At 39.4% G+C, this 23,165-nt stretch overlaps 1 protein-coding gene across 1 annotated transcript; it reads left to right on the top strand.

The window, feature by feature from the left end:
• The first annotated feature begins 12,117 nt into the window (after nt 1-12,117).
• On the top strand, nt 12,118-13,567 carry LOC120231747 (DNA primase small subunit-like). Its single transcript, XM_039231972.1, is given in 2 exon segments — nt 12,118-13,131; nt 13,133-13,567. Coding segments are annotated over 2 exon segments (1,257 nt in total). The 3' UTR covers nt 13,376-13,567.
• The last annotated feature ends 9,598 nt before the right edge of the window (nt 13,568-23,165 follow it).

Raw genomic sequence — 23,165 nt, forward strand, 5'->3', positions numbered from 1 at the left:
AACATCACTTAGGAGAATTCTATCTCCAGGATGAGGCACTACAGCCTGTTTGAGAGTATGTGTTTAAGGCAGACCTACCTTGGCCATATTAATAACCTTTCTACATGTCATATTATTTGTGAAATGGGGATAATCATATAATTGTTCCTGTAAGGTTATTAGTTAAAATGATACATGTAAAGTTAACAGCACAATTGCTGGCACTTAGAATTTTAAAAAAATGTTAGTTATCATTATTGTTAGTAGAAGTAAGTGATAATACTAGTAGTAGCATAGCTATTAATTTGCTGTCATCTACGTTCCATTCTGACCCTAACCTGATGGATTTAATTAGAAATGGCTTGATGAGACTGTTGGGGTCTGAGGAGTGGACCAGTTTGCTGGCTCTTTGAAAGGTACCCATGCGATAAAAAGATTGATATCCAGTTTTCGGACAGGTGCAGTTTCATATGTTTGTTAAGAGCTGGACAATGGAAGAAGCAGAAGACAATCTCAAATGCTGATAGGCACCCAACATAATAAAAATGAGTGCAGTAGGCCAAGTGTAATCCAAAGGGATGGGCAGGGAGTGGTGAGCAATACTAGGGAGAGCATGCCCCTAGTATTTTACAGGCAGTTATATTTCAGCTTCAGCTATCTGACACTACACAGAAAGGTGGGTAGAAATGTGATTTCTCCAAAAGGCTGGATTTGTAAATGAAATCATGTTTCATTATTTATGTTAATTCATGTATATAAATATATATATTTATTTTTTTAAGTTGACTTATTTATTTTGAAAGGAGAGAGAAAGCGAGTGCATGAGCTGGGGAGGCACAGAGAGGGAGAGACAGAATCCTAAGCAGGTCCCACACCATCAGCTCAGCGCCCAACACAGAACTCAGACTCACAAACTGGGAGATCATCACCTGTGCCAAGATCAAGAGTCAGACACTTAATCGACTGAGGCACCCAGGCACCCATAAACTCATTTTTTAAAGATCCAAGAGCACCAACCATCTGTATGAACTCTATGGACTGCATAGAACTCATGGCATGTTGTTTTTTTAACCTGTGTGATAAAGCTATGACCTTGTCAGTAACATCCCATGACCTGGCTCCACAAATCCACTCCAAAGTCATCTTCTGTCTCCTCTTAATGTTAACCTTATACTCTGGTTATTCCAAAATGCTTCCAAGAAGCTCTGCCTCTGAAGCTGTAGGCTTGCTATGTGGCCCTCTTATGGTTTTTGTGTCAATTTGGGCACAGAGCCATCACAGCGCTTGCAGCCCAGCTTTCAAACATCTGTTTCCATCACCCCCATTCATGAAATGGCTGCTTGAACCTGAAGATCATTCTCATCCACCTCTCATCCCAGTGCCTTACACATACTAGGCCCTCAGAGAGCATTTGTTAAACGGATTTGAAATTTTTGAAAGAATGTGGTGTTGCCACCAGTCTTTGCAAATAGAGGGTATAGACAGCAGGAGTGCAGAACTCTTCTTACTCATTGTTTTCATTACTCCCAATTTTGGGGGCTGAAGACCCAAAGACCTGTAGGACCCCTAAGGCAAAATATGCTTGAGAAACTTCCAATAGGCTGATTTCCCTATAACAGTCAAATAGCAAAATTGCTGTAACAGTAACCATCACTATTACTGATTTGAAAGGCTATGAAATGAAGTTCCTTGCAAAGTAGTTCACAGGAAATATGTTTTTCAATCTTCATGCCTCCATAAGAGGCAGGTATTATCATTGTTTCTATTTACCAAGTGAAGAAATCAAGGGTCACGAAGACCGTCCACGACAACGCAGCTAGAAACAGGCGGGTTCAGGGTCCACACCCAGGTCTAAGCCCCCGTCACTTCTTTAAGCCACCTCTCCGGTGCCAAGTGACATCAGTGTCCCTGAATGATGGGTTGTTGTTGTGGTGGTTGTGGTTGTTGTTGTTTGGTCTCAACCAACTTGTAACTCAGAATGAATCCACACTGTTTTACGATGTTCTCATGATAATTTTGAACAGGTAAAGAATCACAACAGGATTAGAGGCACCTGGATAAAAATGACGACATCTGATTGCTCTGATTGTGGCTCGAAGCAGTCTTTTGGTACACAGGTCCTTTTAGAAAAAGAGGCACTCTAACTAATAGGGAGGTTTTTGAGAAATCACCTCTCTCTGCCTGTGAATAAAGAATAAAGCAAGGACCCTGGAGTCATATCATCTTGGTTTCTAATCCCTAATCTGTCCTCTTATGAATTGATTATATTCTTTCAGGCTTATTTTCTTTATATATAAAATAGAGTTAATGATCCCCTGCCGGACTCCCAGGTTTGTTATGAAAATCAAATGACAACATGCATAGGAAAGAGCTTTTGAAATCGTAGGGCACTAAGCACAAAGGAAGGGCGGTTACTCTGCAGAAATGACATTCCCCAAGCCATTTTATGTGAAATGTGGAAACCTGGGATGGGGGCTAGGTATACGCTATGTGGTCCTGCTTTGATAACAGCTCAGTGGTTTAAGTAATCATCAAACCAATGGAAATCAGGCTATTAACACCGGACATGTGTAATATATTGAAATGGACTTTTTCTTTGCAGACACCTCTAACTATCCCTTATAATAAGCAATACATATTTTTCAGCATGTTAATAAAATGTACATTGATGAGCAATGAAAGGCAAGAAGGCAATAACAAAAAGAGATATTAGACAGAAAAGCACACCTCTAGGGGGATGGATGGAATAAATTCTGTGTGTTTTTTATTAATACTTATGTAATGCTTATCCAAATTCATCTTTATAAGGACCTCAAGCCAGGGAGACTGGATTTCCATCATACTAATGTCCATACAGCGAAGAGGAAATTTCCACTCAACTGACAACTGATGCCAAGGAAAGGAGGCAGGGGTTATCTCCTTCCATCCACAGGCATTATGGGTACCAAACTCAGACCTTCTGATTTAAAGCTATCTTTCATATGAAAACCTGTTTTACAAAACAAACCCAATATCTCTGATTCCTCCCTGACCCTCTGATCAGGAAATAAGTAACTCATTTGTTATCAAGTTAGGTGTCGTAGATTCACTCAGAGAATATCCTGGGACTGTGGGACTTTGTGCTAGTGAATTAGTAGATGTGATTTCAATAGCATTTAATAACATGAGAGAGCCTGTCTCAGCAAGGATCCCCTTGTTGACTGTTAATTAATAACTAGAAGATGCTTCTTGCAATAAAGAAGCCAGAGGGTGACAGACACCTTACGAGGTGAAGGAATATACTCATTATAAGAAAAAAGATAACCTGAAAGGTTTAAAATGAAAATAAAACTGATGATAATATCATATGTATTCAACAGTTCAGGCACCATTATAAGTACTTACATATATCATTTAATTCTCCCAAAAAACCGTGAGGTAGACAGTACTGTTATCTCAATTTTGCAGATGAGGACACTGAGGCAGAGAGAATTTAAGAAAATTTCTGAAGCCTCCTAAGCTGCAGAGGCAGAAAATCGACAAAGTCTAATTTCAAAGGGATCAGTCATTCTTCTTCAGATAAAGTCTTGGTGCAGCTGCTGGCCCTGGGCTGGCATGAAGACAGGAAAATAAAGAAACATCATTCGCAGCAGCCAAGAGCCTATATCTGTATCACTTCCCTTTATTTCTCTACCTTGTTCTACTTCCTCTGTCACAAGCTCACCTTTCTACCCTCTTTCCACCTTCTACTTCCTCGGACATGAGCTCACTTCTGTGGAGCCGATCTGGTTTTACTTCCAGCAACAAGGGCTCACCTTCCATCACGTGGGCCTTGTTCTACTTCCTGGATCGTTAGCTCACATCTCGTAACTGACCTTGATTTGCTTCTTGGTTCTCCTTACTAGAAGATAAACACTTTGAGACACAGAAAACAAAATAAATGGCTCTAGGGCAAGACATCACTGTACTACTAACTTGGATTTTTTTAAAAAAATGAACAAATGGACATAGAAAATAAAGAAGCAAGAGAATAAATTATTACCTTCATAGTTCTTACTTTGTAAGTAACACCAAGAATGGAAGAGGACTCTGTATGCTTGAAATCTCTTTATCCTATAAGTGACAAAGCACTGTGGAACCCAGCACTCGGGGTCAGGCCACAGGGAGTCTTATAAGACTCATTCTCTCTGAAGGTAAGAAAGGGGTTTTCCAGCTGAGAATTCGGACCTTGAGGCTGTCACAATGCAAGTAATTGAGCCTAGAAGCAATGAGCCAGAATATCTCTCAGGTTTATTATTATTGTTGTTGTTGTTATTTTAATGGAGAATTTTATGCATGAGTCCTCTTCGAGAGAAAGAAAGGAAAAGGAAGGAAAGACCACATAAAGCTTCTGCCTAATATAATAATCCCTTGAATTTAAAACAAACACAATACAAGAGCAGTGCAAGCAGCAAGAATGATGTTTTGCTAAAAAAAAAAAAAAATCATGGATATCAGGTCAGCATAAGATCACAAGCTGTGAATAAACATTACTAGGGGGCGCCTGGGTGGCTCAGTCGGTTAAGCATCCGACTTCCACTCAGGTCATGATCTCGCAGTCCATGAGTTATAGCCCCGCATCGGGCTCTGTGCTGACAGCTCGGAGGCTGGAGCCTGCTTCCGATTCTGTGTCTCCCTCTCTCTCTCCTCCTCCCCAGCTTGCATCCTGTCTCTCTTTCAAAAATAAACAAACACTATAAAAAATGTTTAGGAAAAAAACATTCCTAACCACCCATTACTGGGTAGGTAGCTGAGGCTCCAAATCAGAAGCACCTTGGTCAGGTTCTTTCACATCCCAGTTCAGATCTTTGAGCCTTAGATTCCCGTTTGTAAATAAGAAAAAGTACAAACCTCTCAACATCTCGCCAAATGAAACAAGTAAGAACAGCTAACGTTTATGAGAACTTACTAGATGCCAGGCTTACCTTTTAACTGACATCATCTGAGGCCTCCAAATGGCAGTCTGAGATAGGTTTACTTGTGTATTTGTGTATGCTTTACCTACTACATGTTTCAATATTTGTTCATAGTTGCCATCATTTAAAACTGGGAAAACTTCACCATTTTCCCTATTTCTGGCTTCTCTTTAAAAAATGGCAAAGATGGGAACACCTGGGTGGCTCAGTCAGTTAAGTGTCTGACTTCAGCTCAGGTCATGATCTCGTGGTTTGTGAGTTTGAGCCTGGCAAGGGGCTCTGTGCTGACAGACTGGAGACTGGAGCCTGCTTTGGTTTCTGGGTCTCCCTCTCTCTCTGTCCCTCCCTCATTCATGCTCTCTCTCTCTTTCTCAAAAGTAAATAAACATTAAGATAATTTTTTAAAAATTGGCAAAGTTGAGGGGTGCCTAGGTGTCTCAGTTGGTTGAGCATCCAACTTTGGCTCAGGAAATGATCTCGTGGTTTGTGAGTTTGAGTCCTGAATTGGGCTCTGTGCTGGCAGCTCAGAGCCTGCAGCCTGATTCTGATTCTATGTCTCCCTTTCTTTCTGCCCCTTCCTCACTAGCATTCTGTCTCTCTCTGTCTCTCTCAAAAATAAACATCAAAAAAAATTTTTTAAATGGTAAAGCTGAATAGCAAACACCTGCTTTAGGCTAGACATGTACCACCACCCCTCCATCCCCCCCCTCCCCCCAGTTTGCTTCAGGACCTACCCTGCCCTGCTGCCTGGCACTCAGCCCATTTGCTCATGTACATGATCTTTTTGGCCTCTGTAGACTTTTGAATTTGCCACACCTACATCACATCTTAATCCTTAAGTGTTGCCTTTGCACTGGAACATATTAGTAAAATTGATTTTAAAAAAAGGTTGTTCACTCCACACAAGTTAACTTCCTCTATCACTTTTTATCTGCACAATGTGGTTGGGTTCTATTGTAGAGGGGAAGACCTACTCTTAAAAATGTAATTAAATGCAGCTGAAAATAGAAGCTCTTTGGTGAAGCTTTTATTCAAAGGACCATAAAGTGCTATTCAAAGGAAATCCAAATTCAAAAATAAATCCACCAATGTCCACTCCTGCTATTAAAGGTAGATGAGACACATCATTACCTAATATCAACCAAAGAGCCTATTAAAGTAAGAATGTTTTAAGAATTAGGATAGGTCTTGAATCAGAATTTAATTATTGCCTAAAGAGGTGAATGTCTGAAGCAAAGAAGGTTGGGGAAACAAATTGAGAAGATGGGTTGTGAATTATTTATGGGCCTTTTGAAAAAGGTCAGCATTTTTACTCAATTCCACCAGGACCCTCTGAGAGATGCAACGCTGCTCCTCTAGATGCTCCTTCCTTAGGATGCCTGCTCTTTATAAGCAGGCCTGTCTCCATGGTAATAGGTTAGTGCTCATCCCCCACTCCCACCCCAAGCTCCACCACCCAGAGCAACCTTAGCAAGAGGAAGAGCCCTCTTGGGGGGCATGCACTGCAGCTCGGCAGCTCCAGGACATAAACAACTCCATGGGTGGTTGCCATGGTAGTTCTTCATCCACAATATAATTACCCCAACGTGCACTGGCAATGCACTTATGTGCATCGAAACAAGAACAGATACATTTCAATAAATCACTCCAGCCAGGTGGTCACCAAGCTGGTGTTATAAGAAGCTGGGGTTACAAGGCAACCATGGCCATAATTCATCATTAGAAACAATGGCAGGTCTGGAGTCCAGCCCAGGCATGGAGTGCCTCTCCAGTTTTATATAAGAAAGCCACATGTCTCCATAAAAAGAATATTGGGCAAATTCAGATTTCCATCCCGGAAAACCTAGGGATGAAGCCTGCCTCTTTTGCTTATCAGTTGTATGGATTGGATCAAATCATTTTTCCCATCTGAATGTAGATTCGCTCATTTGTAAAATGCAAGTAATAAGGTATACCTTATGAAACTGTTACAAGTATTCAAGGGGATTTATATGTGGATAGTGACCAACATTTAAGGGCAGTTATTAACATTATTTTTATAACGAAAGGAGTTCTGCAATGGATGAGAGTCATTAAATAGTTCAAAGATAAAAATTTTCCAAACAAAAGGACCCACTCATCCCTCTACTCAACACAATGATATACACGTAAGTCACCACTTGTACTCAAAATATGTCCTGTGGATGGAGAGGTTAGGCAAATACTCCACATGTGTCGTACATAGTTTAGTTCCTTCATCAGACCCTCTCTTGAGGTCTAGCACTCATTCTCTTGCCAGCAAATGTCTCACACCCCATTCCTTCATAATAAGGGCAGTGTATCTAATTAAGTTTCAAAATTGTATTGAATGAGGAAATGAAACTCAGCTTGGATTAATCCTCCAAGTCAAATAGATGTCACTGCCAACATCAAGTTCATCTTTGTTTTCCTGTCAATCCCTCATCACAAACTCTTCTTGCTTTTCTTGTTCCTAAGATTTTAGCCAACATTCTCTCAGTCAATAAAATTCAGAACTGAGTGAGCATTCTGATTCCCATTTTATCATGTCAAAACTATGCTCACAGAAGTTATACGACATGTTCAAGGCTACACAGTTAGTCAATGGCAGGGCTAAAAGAACACAAGTGTCTGACCCCTACAATTAATCCAGAATTTATTCAACTGCACCAGATGCCTCTCCTAACAGTGAGTTGAAAAAATTATTATAACATTGCAAATATGCTGTTGATATTAATACTATTAATGCTGTTGAATTAGTCTCACTTCGTAAAGTCTCAGATATTTGACACAAAGCTACCAGGAAATGCCACTTGTAATGAAGCGGTTGAATTCTTTGAACACAGTCATCCATCAGCCATCAGGCCTGACACATCCGTTGCTATTTTCCAACCCCAGCCCCTCTTCTTGACCACAGGAATGATGGGCTGTGATATTCATGCATGTGCTTTATTCCACTTTTTAAAAAATGTTTATTTATTTTGAGAGAGAGAGAGAGTATAAGCAGGGGGAAGAGCAGAGAGAGAGTTGGGGAGAGAGAGAATCCCAAGCTAATAGCACAGAAACTGACCCAGAGCTCGATTCCACGAACCTCGAAATCATGACCAGAGCCAAACTCAAGAGTCAGATGCTCAACCAACTGAGCCACCCAGGTGCCCCTAACTCCACTTTTTATCCAAACTGCCCCCATCATATCTTTTCGAAGCAGGGTCTCTAAGAAGGATACAAATCTCTTCTTACAAATTAATCTGGCTTGCCTGCAAGTTTGAACATTTTAATTTCGTCAAGTTTTCCCTGGGCTTGAAGGATTCTTCTAAGATGTTTCTTTTGTAACCAGTCTTCTCAGCTCTGGCAGAAGTTTCGTGTTTCCCATCCTTCAGGATGGACATGTTTATGGTATGATGTCCTACACTCTCTGAGGGATAATGTGGTTAAAGAGGGATAAATGAATGAAAGAGTCTAAGTGGGAACTGCCCGTTGTCCTCTGGAAATGGGATCACTGGGGGTAAATATCCTAGGAAGGATGGGCTTTTCTTTAGCCTGAAAGCTAGGTTTGCAGTATTAAAGAAACTTACAAGCCTTAATTTTTCTGACCTTTATTTTATTTCATTTTTATTGCTTATGTATTTATTTTAGAAAGACAGAGAGCTCGAACAGGGGAGGGGCAGAGAGAGTGAAGACAAAGAATCCCAAGCAGGCTCCATGCTGCCAGCACAGAGCCCAATGTGGGGCTCAGTTTCAAGAATCGTGAGGTCATGACCTGAGCTGATACTAAGAGTTGGACACATAACTGACTGAGCCACCCAGGTGCCCCTATTCTCACTTTTATTTTAATATGATAACGGTTTTAGGGCAGCAAAACTACCCTGCATGATTCTGTTTTCATGGATATATCTCTTACATGTTTGTCAAAACCCACACAATGTACATCAGGAATGAACCCTAATGTAAACTATGAATTTTGGATGATAATTATGTATCAGTGTAGATTCATCAACTATCACAAATTCAATTCTCTGGTGGGGACACTGATAAATGGGCACGGTGGGGGACAGGAGGTATATGAGAACTCTATGTACCGTCTACTGAATTTTGCTATGAACATAAAACTGCACTAAAAAATAAAATCTATTAAAATATATTAGGATGATTTATATGAAAACTCTTTACTTGCAGGTACATAAATTATACTTTAAATAAAAGCTCTGATTTTGTAATCCTGTGCTTAGAGCCATGTTTTACTTTACGCGTGACCCTAGTTTCTATACAAAGGGCTGGTGGTATGATTGTCTGGGCATATGTGTGTGTGTGTGTTTGAAACAATTTCAATATAAGAATTATATGATTTTAATCTTGTTATCAAATATTTGTTCATTTGGATGCTACTAACTGGAATTCATACTACTTGATACATAGGTTACAATTTGTTGAGATAGCAAAAGTGAGAGAAATGTTAAGATTATTATAAACAATGATCAAAATATCTTAACAATCTCTTATCATCTCTCTCCTTCTGAACATAAACACATGTCAAATGCATGTAATTCTTATCAATTCAAAAAAAGCCAATTTCAGAATGTTTTCATGAGCTCACTTTCTTAGTTGCCACCTTGAATTATTGTATCTTATGGTAAATAATAAACCTGGCTGCTCCTATAAATTACAGAGTGAGGGATGAATTTCTCTCTAGTTCTTTTGAATTAGTTATGTTTAACCATACAGGAGTTTCTCCAGTATCTTTGAAATTTTGAATTAAAAAGTAGTTACCAATAGAGATTTTGTCCTATTCTTCAATCATTTAAACAGTATGTAAAATCACGTATGGCACAGATGCATAGTACATATTTATAAATTGTTTGATAAATTCTATGTAAATTTTAAAATCTCTTTTGATAGCCTTGTCTAATCCAGGCTTCCTCAATCTTGGCACTATTGACATCGAGGCTGGATGATTCTTTTTATGGGAATGTCCTATGCATTGTAGGATGTAATTTAGAAGCAGACATTGCCAAATACCTCCTGGCATGGGGGCGGGGGATCTCCCTCAGTTAAGAAACATTGAACTAACCAATGATTGGGCTCACAAAGCTCTCCTTTCTGTAAAAAAAAATTCTATTTTAATTATGCTTAGTTTAACTTGAGTTAGCTCAGTTCTTTAGAGCATAGTACTAATGAGTTCAAGGTCAGAAGATTGATCCTTATGAGGTTTAATGCATTCATTCAGCAATCATTTATTAAGTGGCCTACAATTGCATTGCACCATGCAAGTTGTTGAGAAGAAAGACAGAAAAATGCAAAAAGCAACCAATGTTCTCCAGGAACTTGTGATCCAGCACAGCAAGTGAAAAAAATACCAAAATGAATGGTGGATACAGTAACATAATGACTCAGAGTGACACCAGAGCGTCAGAAAAGCTATGCCTGAGCCTAATACTGAAGAATAGGAAGAATGTGATTAGACACAGAGGAAGTAGAGTTGGTTCCTCCTATAAAATAGGAAAAGCAAGTACAATTATTTATTGTATACAGTTAACATGTGTGAGGCACCACAGTAGTTATTACATCATACCCCCTGTGTGCAATGTGGATGTACATCACGGAAGTTAAGTTCTGGCTCCAAAATCATCAGATTTGGGTTTCAATCCTTACTTCTCCTAGTTCACTGGATGACTTGAGAATGATACTTATCCTCTTTGCTTATTAATTTTCTATGTGTAAAAGAGGGACTAATATATGGAATGGATGGCTTGAAGTCTAAAAGAGGTGATACATGAAAATTAATTTAGTATAGTGTCTATGCTAACAATAAATAGTGATAGTTTTGTTCCCCTTATTTTTATAATTTCTATTAAATAATCATGTATTTTGACATTAAAGCCGGGTCTGTCTGCCTTTGGAGCTCTACACTCTATAATTCAGCATCTTCCCAAAGCTCAGGGTTGCTGCAGAGAGCAAGGGGAGTGCCATGCCCTGCCTGGAGGAAGACAGTGGACCACATAACAAGGAGCTGGTTCTGCTGACAAGCAGCAGGAGGTATCAGTGACTCTGGGCACTGCTCATATGAAGACCTCCAAAAATGCCACTGTAGCTGGAGTTAAAAAAAAATTTTTTTTAAGAAAAGAAAAAGGAGAGCAGAGGACATGTGGCATTAGATGGAGAGGGGGAAGGGGGAAGACCACCCTGGTCATTTGAAGGATGGAGAATGTGTTGAGGGATGGCAAAACTGGGAACAAGAGGAGACTAAGTCATAAATCATGGTAGCCTGGACTTGGCTAATGATGGAGAGATGAGAGAGGTAGAAGGATTTAAAGATGTTTTTGGTGATAGAATTGACAGGATGTCCTTCAGCTAGTAAGAGATAAAGCCCAGGTATTTGACTGCAAATCTAATACCTGTTATCCTACATTATAGCTACCTTCTCCTCCAACCTACAGAACTATAAACATTGGACACTAAAAAAGAAATAACCATATGCATACATCAGCATTGCATCCCCCAAAACAGAGAAAGATTTCAAATTTTATTCATTGATTCATTCATTCATTCACTCATTCATTCATCCATCTCTCTATCTACTATCTATCTGCCTATTTATTTAAGTAATCTGCGTCTAACATGGGGCTTGAACTCATTAGATCAAGAGTCACGTGCTCTGTAGACTGAGTCAGCAGGGCACCCCCCAAAACTCAAATTTTATGGTTTTTGGATTTTTGCTGAAAATAATAAGTGCCTGTGGAAAGACTAAGTGAATGATATGGGGTCAGTGATATTATCTTTGTATATAAGGGAAACATGACTTTCCTGGAATGTGATATTTATTTCAATGTCCCCCATTAGCATCAAACTTTTGCTAGATTATCTGTTTCTTCCAAGATATATTTGAATAAGTACATATTTTTAAATTGTGATAGTGTGGGTTTGAATGTAGTATACCGCCACCTTAGAATAAAATGGCAGCAGGAACATGTTTCCTGTATCTTTGATTAACTTTTCATGCATTTACTCATTTATTCAATAATTATTTTTGAGTCAGTTACTCTGCCATGCGTTATGTTGGTGATAACATGAATACAAGATAGAACATTTCCACCTTTAACCAGTTTACAGTCTGCAGAGAAAAGTTGACAAGTAAATAAGCTATTTCAAGAAGTCAACAGGTGATTCCCGCCAATTCTTGTAGTCCTGAGGACCGTGAGTCCCGCGCTCCATGGAGACTTTTAAACCCGCCGAGCTGCCGGAGCTGCTTAACCTTTATTACCGGAGGCTTTTCCCCTACGCTCAATACTATCGCTGGCTCAACTATGGAGGAGTGACAAAGAATTACTTTCAACACCGTGAATTTTCATTCACACTGAAAGATGATATTTACATTCGCTACCAATCCTTCAACAACCAGAGTGATCTGGAAAAGGAGATGCAGAAAATGAATCCATACAAGATTGATATAGGCGCAGTATACTCTCACAGACCCAATCAACACAATACAGTGAAGCTGGGAGCTTTCCAGGCTCAGGAAAAAGAATTGGTGTTTGACGTTGACATGACAGACTATGACGATGTGAGGAGATGTTGTAGTTCTGCAGATATATGTTCTAAGTGCTGGACCCTCATGACGATGGCCATACACATAATCGACCGAGCACTGAAGGAGGACTTTGGATTTAAGCATCGTCTCTGGGTATATTCTGGAAGGAGAGGTGTTCATTGTTGGGTTTGTGATGAATCAGTTAGAAAATTGTCCTCTGCAGTACGTTCTGGGATAGTTGAGTACTTGAGTCTTGTAAAGGGTGGTCAAGACGTTAAAAAGAAAGTCCACCTAAGTGAAAAAATTCACCCTTTTGTCAGAAAATCTATAAACATAATAAAAAAATACTTTGAAGACTATGCTCTAGTTGATCAAGATATTCTTGAAAATAAAGAAAGCTGGGATAAGATCTTACCCCTTGTTCCTGAAACAATTCATGAGAAACTTCAGCAAAACTTCCACAGGTATCACAATTCACTTCAGCGTTGGGAGTATTTGAAGAAAGCCATCAGCTCTCAGGATAATACAAAAAACGACAAATGTGGACCCTGGCTTGAGTGGGAGATCATGCTCCAGTACTGTTTTCCACGGCTGGATATCAATGTTAGCAAAGGAATCAATCATTTGCTGAAGAGCCCTTTTAGTGTTCATCCTAAAACAGGTCGCATTTCTGTGCCTATTGATTTACAAAAAGTGGGATCAGTTTGATCCATTTACTGTTCCAACCATAAGCTCCATCTGCCGTGAATTGGATACCATTTCCACTAATGAGGGAAAGGAGAAAAACGAAGCTGAATCTGATATCAAACATAGAACCAGAGATTATAAGAAGACCAGTCTAGCTCCTTATATAAAAGTTTTTGAACAGTTTCTTGAAAACCTGGATAAATCTCGAAAAGGAGAACTTCTCAAGAAGAGTGATTTGCAGAAAGACTTCTGAAGATAACAACTCTCCTCAAACCATTGTAGATATCTTCTACCTTCAGCCAATAACCAAAAACTTCAAGAGCAATTAATGAATATGGTGGAACCATATGTGTCTTAGTGCTCAAACCAAAATGTCCTTTTCTTGAAAAATAATTATGTTGAAAAGATTCCTGAAACCACCTAAGGAGACTGCCCAGGTTTCTAGAAGAGCAATAATGAGAGGAACAAGTAGATTCCAGATAAATTTGTAAAAGTTAATATTATACAAAGATAATTCTAAGATTTTTGTTACATCTTTTACCAGTTGCCATATGTATTTTGATATACTTCTACCAGTTGCCATATGTAGAGGCAAGTGAGCAGTAATATGCTGAAGACTTTAATCTCAGCTCAAGATAACAACCTCCATATTTCTGGACTGAATATTCTAGGTACATAAGAGCTTTGTCCTTAAATCATAGACCTTAAGTTAAATTAATTATGCCTGGAGTAAGTATTAGGTCATTTTTAATTTTGCTTACTGGTATTTTTATTAATCAGGCCACACCCCAATGCACATCTTTTAAAAATCCTTTTAAACTGGGCATTTAAACGTATGAGTTACTAGATTACAATATTAGGGCAGACTAGAGTGGTTTTTTTACAACTGTTGCATTTGTAGCTCCTAACTTCTTTCCTCAGAAAACAACTGGATTAGTCAACACCATAAAGCAGCAGCTTAGAATAGCCATTTCACCAACATAAAGCTTGTTTTATTTAAGACACTTCCCTTTCTACATATCCAAATACTTAAAGGTTTCTTTTTTCTTCCATATTTGATTTTTTTAATTTCTGAGAGAGAGACCGCATGAGCAGGAGAGGATCAGAGAGAGGGAGACACAGCATCTGAAGCAGGCTCCAGGCTCTGAGCTAGCTGTCAACACAGAGCCCGACGCAGGGCTCAAACCCACAGACTGTGAGATCATAACCTGGGCTAGTCAGACGCTTAACCGACTGAGCCACCCAGGCGCCCCTCATATTTGAATTTTTGCGATAGATTCTAAAAGTGTCAGATTTCTTTTGCCTAGTTTTACAACCAATCTAAACAAAACAGTCATTCTGGTTTAGTCCATCTGAGAAACTGAGAAGTCAAGCTATCAGGCTAATGCTCTGTATGACTTATGAAAATTTTCCTTCCTTTGCATTTCCTTTAACATTGTTTTCTCTGTAGCCACACAGTCTTTTTTTATCTTTTGGTTTATATGTATAAAGCAAACTTTACATTACAGTCAGTACACCGAAATGCCTTGCATTTCCTTCTCTATTCTAATCTTTTAAGAAAAAACATTAAAGACCATTGTGCAAAATTCCTTGTTATTTTGAGCTTCTATTTACTATGTATTGTTCAGTTTTTAAATTTGGAAAACAGTGGGCCAGTTAAAAATTCCTGAATACAAAATTACTAAAGACTCATCAGTCCAGTTTAACTCAGAATGGGAGTGTAAAGGCTGGTATTAGGCTTCCAATATGTCTACCATTAAAGTATTTTAATGCTTTAGTATTAAACCCATTGGATAAAGCTGCTGTACTAGCTCATAAAATTAGTTACAGAACATAATGTACTCATTGAAAAGAATGTTTTTACACTGTATGTTAACTAAATAGAATTTAAATAAAAACTTCAAAAATGTTTTTAATAATAAAAAAAAAAAAAAAAAGAAGTCAACAATCGCCTGGATTGAGCAGGTACAAGGTGCCAGAGAATGAAAGGACACCTAATGCTATCCTAGAGGAATTAATATTGAAGTAGAAACCTGAAGATAATGAGGTTTCGCCTGGAAAGGTAGAATGAGACAGAGAATGAATGTTCCATGGTGAGAGTACATGCAAATTAAGGCCCAGAGATGAACATGAAAATGGCATGTTCCTGGAAAAGCCAACATTTCAGCATGGCTGGAGAGGAAATATTTAGAAGTGGTGAGCCCAAGGGGACAAAATCATGAAGGGACTTATGGTCCAAGCTAAATACTCAGCCTGAATTCATCCACATGGCAAGGAACTGTGAGAAGACAGTCAGCAGAGAAGTGACAGATTAGCTGTGAAACCTAGAAAGACCACCCAGCACAGGGTAGAGAATGCATGGGTGGGGGTGGAGAGGTCAAGTTCAAAACCAGGCAAGTGAATGGGAAGACGTGTTATGATGGACTAACAGCCATGTGTTCTAAGAAAACTGAAGGGGAAGGAAGAAGTAGGCAGATTTTAAAGAGACAATTTTAGTTGACAGAATAGGTGAGTCTTGGTGATTGACTGGATGTGGTAGGTGAGTGTTAGGAGGTATGAAAGACAATTCCCAGAGTTTTGACTGGAAAAACTGAGTGGATAGTGGTGCTGTGGAGCTAAAGAATGCAGGAAAAATGGTTAGGACATGGTAAGTTGTACCACAGACTTGTTAGGTTTCATCTGTCTGTAAGTCATTTAAGAGAAGATGGCTACCAGGTAGCTGAATTCACTATGCTCACAGGAGGCCTCTGAGCCAGGCTCAGAAATACTGTTGGCATGTGCATATGCTATAGTATTTGATTGAATATAGTCCATGAACACAGAAGTCAGAGAAATGTGACACCATTCTGTGAATTAGCCTTTCACAGCTATTCTGGGGCCGCTCTCATTCCTCTCTGTAATCACTGATACGCCAAGCAAACAATTTCCTAAGGGCCACTCTAATGATCTTGTTGCATTAATCTATTATTATGTTTTTACTGGTTGCTATTTGCCAGGATTCCAATCTACAGCCAATATGCTGATCAATATTTACATACTGAGTGTCCCAAATATGTTCAGCACGATGTCTATCTGAACTATCTTCAGAGTTTGGATATGTTGGACTAGAATTAGGGCAAAGAACCCTAAACAAGGTGACCGAGAATAGGAGGAACTTGCAGAGTAAATCTCAGTTTTAAGCATAAAAAACAGCAAGTGTCATGCATCCTACCTTCCTTGACCATTTTCCTTTAAAAATATTAACCCCATTTTTTAACCCCTTTGCTTGCCTTTTGCCTTCCTGACACCATCTCCATCATGATCATTTGTATGGACTCCCAAAGGAAAATGCAAACAGTAAGTCTGTCTCCTAACATCATTATGAGCTCACTGAACTAACGAGAAAAGTAATCTAGCACTAAAAATCTACATTAATACACTTAAGCCCTAACTAAAAACATTGCTTCAATTTGGCAACTGAACTTGTCATTTCCATAGTTTCTTTGCATAATGCATATTTCCCTTCCAAGAAAATTGAGAACTGCTATTGAGCTGTGCCAGAAAGAGGTGTAGCTGTGTTGAACATTCTACAAACATTCCTTTAAAAGCATGTATCATCTTGGCATTTTATTTAGATATGTCTCTTAAAGAAGCAATTGTCTCCATGCTGTAAGCTGATGGAAACCAACCACAGTTTCTCTTTAAAACCATTTAAGCCTTCAGAGCAGAACAATTCAAATCATAGCTATACTGCAACCACATATGTGTATGGCTTCCCTGTGGCCAAGTTCTTAGTTAAGCCGTGGATCATATTATTCCACGTCAGTTAATACCTCTTTAAATGCCACTGCCTTGTGTTTCTGCCACTAAATTTAAAGATGAGCCTTTGCAGGAGTGCTATACAAGCTCTTTTATTTCTTCTTGATTATTTCAGTTCTCTCTTCCTGCCTTTCTCTTACGTGCCTTCATGTTCAGGTATAGACTATGAGCAGAAAGTCCCAAGTTAATAAATAAGAAATGCATTCCATTGACTCAAAATGAGATAATGCTCCAGCATTTTCTGGAGGGTCTCCTCCTTTTTAATCCAGCTTGGATTAAATCAAGTAATAACTCACTGAAGCCGGTAGCTGAATATGAGCCACACTGATTTATCTTTCTCTACTTCTTTTTTTAAAAATTTTAATGTTTATTTATTTTTGAGAGAGACAGAGGCAGGGGGTAGGAGGAAGGTAGAGCAGAGAGAGAGGGAGACACAGAATCTGAAGCAGGCTCCAGGCTCTGAGCTGTCTGTACAGAGCCCAATGCGGGGCTTGAACCCATGAACTGTGAGATCATGACCTGAACCAAAGTCAGACACTTAACCAACTGAGCCACCTAAGCAGCTTTATCTTTCTCTACTTCTAAAGTCAACTGACAACCTCAAAAATCAAAACACTACTGCCCCAGGACTCTTTGCTGGGAGAAAGGGATTATTTTTATTAACACGTAGCCAAAAGGCCTAAAGCACCTGCTTTTTGAAAAATGAATAGAAAGGAAAAGGATGATTTGAAGTAATGGTAATGAAATGCTTCAGTTATGCACTCAGAAGAAAACCAATGCACATGAGCAAAACAAATAAGGAGAAATGAATGGTCAAGAACATTCCCATGAACATCAGAAAACAGAGCGAGTGGTGTGCAAAAGGTTAGGAATATAACCTTGAGACAGACACACCTAAGATCACTGGTTCTTTCGCTTATTAATTAATGCACTCATTTGACAAAGCAGAGACTTTTTAGCCACAGTGACTAGAAGCAAATCCCAGTTCTACCACAGACAAAGTGTGAAGCCTTTGGCATGTGGCTTAAGTGCTTTCAGTTTAGTGGTCTATAAAATAGAGCGTGATAATGTACCTATTTCGTAAAGTTGCTAGGAGGAGTTAATACGTTCACACAGGTGAGATGATTAAAACTGTCACATGGTGGGGCGCCAGGGTGGCTTAGTCGGTTAAGCGTCCGACTTTCGCTTAGGTCATGATCTCGCGGTTTGCGGGTTCGAGCCCCGCGTCGGGCTCTGTGCTGACTGCCAGCTCAGAGCCTGGAGCCTGTTTCAGTCTGTGACTCCCTCTCTCTCTGACCCTCCCCTGCTCATGCTGTCTCTCTCTCTCTCTCCTAGAAATAAATAAAACATAAAAAAAAAATTTAAAAAAAAAACTGTCACATGGTGAGCACTCTATAAATTTTGCTTTTACTATTATTTTTCCCTGTGCATCTGCTATAGTCCAACTTCCTCATTAGGTGCTGAGTTTTGGAAAGGGATAGAGCAGAACTTAGCCTTTGTTTTGTAGCCACTGTGAAAATTATGACGGATGGAGTCAAGGCTATGAGAGAAAATAATGGGGCTGTGGGGTGACTTGATTTATTGATGGGTGAGAAAACACCTCTCTGGAAAGGGTGTCACGGCATCTGAGTGAAAACTGAAGTTTGAGGGGATGAGAGGCAGTCAGGTGATTTGAGGGAGATAAAAATAGAGAAAAGGACCAGTGCGAGGCATTTGTTGAAAAGTATTTGCTACTTCTGATGGAGTGATGTAAGACTCCTAGATCAGAAGCACAGAAAGGGTGGGGAAGGAGTGGGAAAGAAGCCTGGGGGCAGGGGGTGGAGAGGGCCACCTGCCCCCACATAGACTGTATTTAAGTCTAAGAACAGCGAGAGGCTACTGAAGGATGTTATGCGGAGAAGGGATATGATCTATTTTTTTAAGTAAATAGAGTTCCTATTTAGGTCAGTTTTAGGTTTACACAAACGTTACACAGATGTACAGAGAATTCCCATATATTCTTGTTCCCTTTGCCCCACGGTCCCTCCCACCATTCACAGCTTGTATTCCCGTGGTACATTTTTGACAAGAGATCAACAACTATTGATGCGTTCTTATTACTAAGGTCCATAGTTTACATTAGGGTTCACTCTTTTTGTTGCAAAAATTCTCTGGGTTTTAACAAATGCCTAATGCAATGCATCATATATGACAGTATCATATAGAATCATACGGAATAATTTTACTATTCTATACTATTTTTATGTAAAATAAAAGACTAACTCAAAAGTATTTGGAAAATGTGGCTGGAGCAAGAATATGGTAATGAGAAACCAGTTGGGTAGCTATTGTTACACTCTTGACAAGAGATGACAGTGACCTGGTCGAGGGTGGAGGCATGGAAATTACGTGAATGGGTATATTTATGACATATTTTGGTAATGGGTTCAATGGGGGTATATTAGTCATGGTGGCTAACTGCTCTACATGTAAACGTCACAGTCCCAGTAGCTTCTCATCATAATAGAAGTGTATTTTTTGCACCCTGGAAAAATGGAATTGGGCACAGGGCAGGAGTACTGAAAATCACAGGGGAAGTGAACATCATAGTCTTCTGACCAAGATTCAGTTCTATAATCCTTAACTGCCAAGATTTGAGGAAACTTAGTCTAGTTGTAGGCCAGGAGGAAGAGTAAATGGGATTCGTTGAACACACAGCAGTCCTTACATAGGATAAAGGAAAAGGTGTTGAGGATGATTTCTGGGTTTCTGGTTTGAGCTACTGAATTAAACTAGATTTTGAAGTTAAAATGAAGGAAGAATCAAGAATTTGGGGGGAGAGACTACAGATATCAGAGTTCATTTTAGAATCCAACATCTGTGTTTTAGATCCAAGAAATTCTATTTCTATACACAATATACTTAGCCTCTTTATGTCTGTTTCATCATCCATCATATGGAGATAATAATGGCCCTCACACACATATGCCCCAATGTTCATACCAGAACTTTCAACAATAGCTAAATCATGGAAAGAGCCTAAATGTCCACGAATGGATCAAGAAGATGTGGTTTATATATACAATGGACCACTACATGGCAATGAGAAAGAATGACATCTGGCTATTTGTAGCAAAGTGGATGGAACTCAAGGGTGTTATGCTAAGTGAAATAAGTCAGGCAGAGAAAGACAGATACCATATGTTTTCACTCATATGTGAAACAGGAGAAACCTAACAGAGGACCACAGGGGAAGGGGAAGGGAAAAAATAGCTAAGGAGAGGGAGGAGGCAAGCCATAAGAGACTCTTAAATACTGAGAACAAACTGAGGGTTGATGGGGAGTGGGGGAGGGGGAAAATGGGTGATAGGCATGGAGGAGGGCACTTGCTGGGATGAGCACTGGGTGTTATATAGAAACCAACTTGACAACAAGCTATAATAAAATAAATAAATAAAATAAATAATGGCCCTTACATAGTAGTGTTATAAAGACTCCTTACAAATACATATAATACATATAGAACACTTAGAATAGTACCTGGTACAAAACTAAGCACTCAAAAATTCTCCATTTCTGTCATTATCATTATGATTTTACCATCGCTAAGCAACAAGTAAAGCCTAAGAGAGGTACCTGATACATAATCCACTTTTCTCTTCCTGAAATACAGAATTTCTGGTCATCTTCTTGTCCCATTAACTGGCAGGACACAGTTAAGCCTAAAGAATCCACTTCTAATATTCAGTGAATTCCTTGTCATTTGGGGTGGCTTAATTTGAGAGTTTGCTGCTATTCCTGATGACATAAATAGGGGAAAGGGAGCGGAAGATGAAAAGCATTGTAAGTGTGTCCCTGGAGAAGGTCTTGACTATGACAGCATCCAAGGGGAAGATCAGTGGAATGCAAAGAGAAGAAATCTTTTGTAAGGTTTAGTGTGCCAATAATGTATTTACACACTTCTTTCTAGTCTACTCTGGTCTCTACATTTCTAATCTCACCTGTTCATCAAGCCCCGGTCAAAAGTGATCACCCTAAAAATAATACTCATTTGCCCCCTGAAAATAGGACCCTAGTATTCTGTTTGGAAAATGTCCCTTCCTCGCTCATATGCTCCAGAGCAGAGTATTGACTAAGTCTAGGGAAAGGAGAGCTTTCAGTTCCCCCCCATCATAGTGATTCTCTGAGGGGTGGCCGTTTAACCAAGTGGGTCAAATATGAGTGAATTTTAGGACTTGTGTGAGACCCACCAGGAAATAATGTGGTTTTTTTTGTTCTGCTGGGCTTGACCCTAGAAGGATGCAGGAGTGAGAGAAGAACTTGTCTAATGAAGTAGCCATCTCAGAAGCAATAAAGCTATAAAAAGAGGAGGGGAATTCTGGTCCCAGGTGTGATACCTGGATTGAGATTTTCCTGAAGCTACCTTTCTGCCTGGAATATCAGTTATGCAAAGCCATATTTCCTTTTTTGTTTTTTTTTTTTCTCTTTAAGCCCTTTTTCATTTGGGTTCTTCACTGCTAATGGCTGAGACAGCCCTTACTGACACATGCTCCATGAAGCCCTTCTAGATCCCTCAAAATAGAGCTTATTTCTCTGATAGGATTTCTCTCTGTATATTCTTATAGCACTTATTTCTGCACCTGTCCTGTGGAACTTACTACATTCTATTACACATCACAATTTTTAAAATTTTTTTCATGTTTTTATTTATTTTTGAGAGAGAGAAAGAGAGAGACAGTGTGAGCAGGGGAGGGTCAGAGAGATAAGGAGACACAGAATCCAAAGACAAGCTCCAGGCTCTGAGCTAGCTGTCAGCACAGAGCCCAACACGGGGCTTGAACCCACGAACCGTGAGATCATGACCTGAGCCGAAGGTGGACGCTTAACCAACTGAGCCACCCAGGCGCCCCTCGCATCACAATTTTTTATGTCTATACCTAATCTCTCTACTAGAGTTAAACTTCCTTAAGGAAAATTACCATTTGTGATTTGTCTCTGAATTCCCCATCTTCCGTAATCCTATGTCAGAGGGCCAGGAAATGGTGCAATGCTGGAAGAATTTGTTAAGGATACCTTGGTTGATTCCTCGGTTTTTGTGGCAACGGGTCCCAAACTGAAGGTGTAGAACTCCTGAGCATTGAGGATTTATTGAAAGTTCCTCAAAGCTATGTGTACACATAAACAATCAAATCATTAATATGTCTCATATATAAAAGGCTGCAAAAATGTTTTTGCAGTTGATTGTGTTTGTTAATCTATTATGATTAACAAATGCAGTTTAATTTTGACTTGTTGCTAATCAATGGCAAATATTTTTCAATATATATTCTCTCAATTAGCATAAATACAGCTAGATACATACCTTAACTGAGCACTCACAATAAGTCAGACACTGCTAAGTAAATACTTTAGATACATCATGTCACATAAGCCTCCTTAAACATGACATTTGGCCATGTTTTCCATGGGTCCTATAGAGGTGCTTCACAAACTTTATGTCCAAGTACTGGTGAAAAACAGTAATATTCCTATGGCTCACTGTGGTCACAGGACAAAGATGCTTGCAGCTGAAGGTGATCTGCACTGAGCTGTGGCTATTCTGTTTCCTACCCAGTCACTAGAAAGACTAGGGAATGGCTATGTTGGCACAGTTAAAATCTGCCAGTGGTACCACAGTGCACTGTAACATAGTGGATAATTTCCAAGTCCTCAGCATTGCATACGACATCTTCAAGATCACAGCCTTACCTACACTCCACAATCTCGCCTCCCTAATTCTTCCTCCCTAATTCTTCCAACACCCACCCGGATACACAAACATACACATACAACCACGCACATATTAGTGTGCGTATATTTGCTGCCTTTCTGCAGCATTTGACTATTACAAGCCCCTGTGGCCCACCTTGTGTTACGTCCCTCAGCATCCCTATTTTCAAGCGGGAAAATGGAGGCATAGAAAGGTTAATGTTCCCAAGGTGTAGATCCAAACCACAGATAAACCTAACCCTAAAGTCAGCACACTTACTCATTGCTGGATATACACTGTCATCACAATTTGAATTTGAATAGCATTATCCTTTTTGATTTTGTTCTGGTTGAAAAATACAACTGAATAAGGTCCATTTTAGATGTGCCACATTTTACCTATTGTCTTTTAATTTACATCTGTGAAAGTATTGTCTTAAAAAAAAAACCTTGAAACTGCTATTACCTGACTTCAGACGATTATCCCTTTAATGTTGACCTCTGCTACTTCACTACTT

This window comes from Hyaena hyaena, unplaced genomic scaffold (genome assembly GCF_003009895.1).
Source record: "Hyaena hyaena isolate Hyena2069 unplaced genomic scaffold, ASM300989v1 scaffold_62, whole genome shotgun sequence".
NCBI lineage: Eukaryota > Metazoa > Chordata > Mammalia > Carnivora > Hyaenidae > Hyaena > Hyaena hyaena.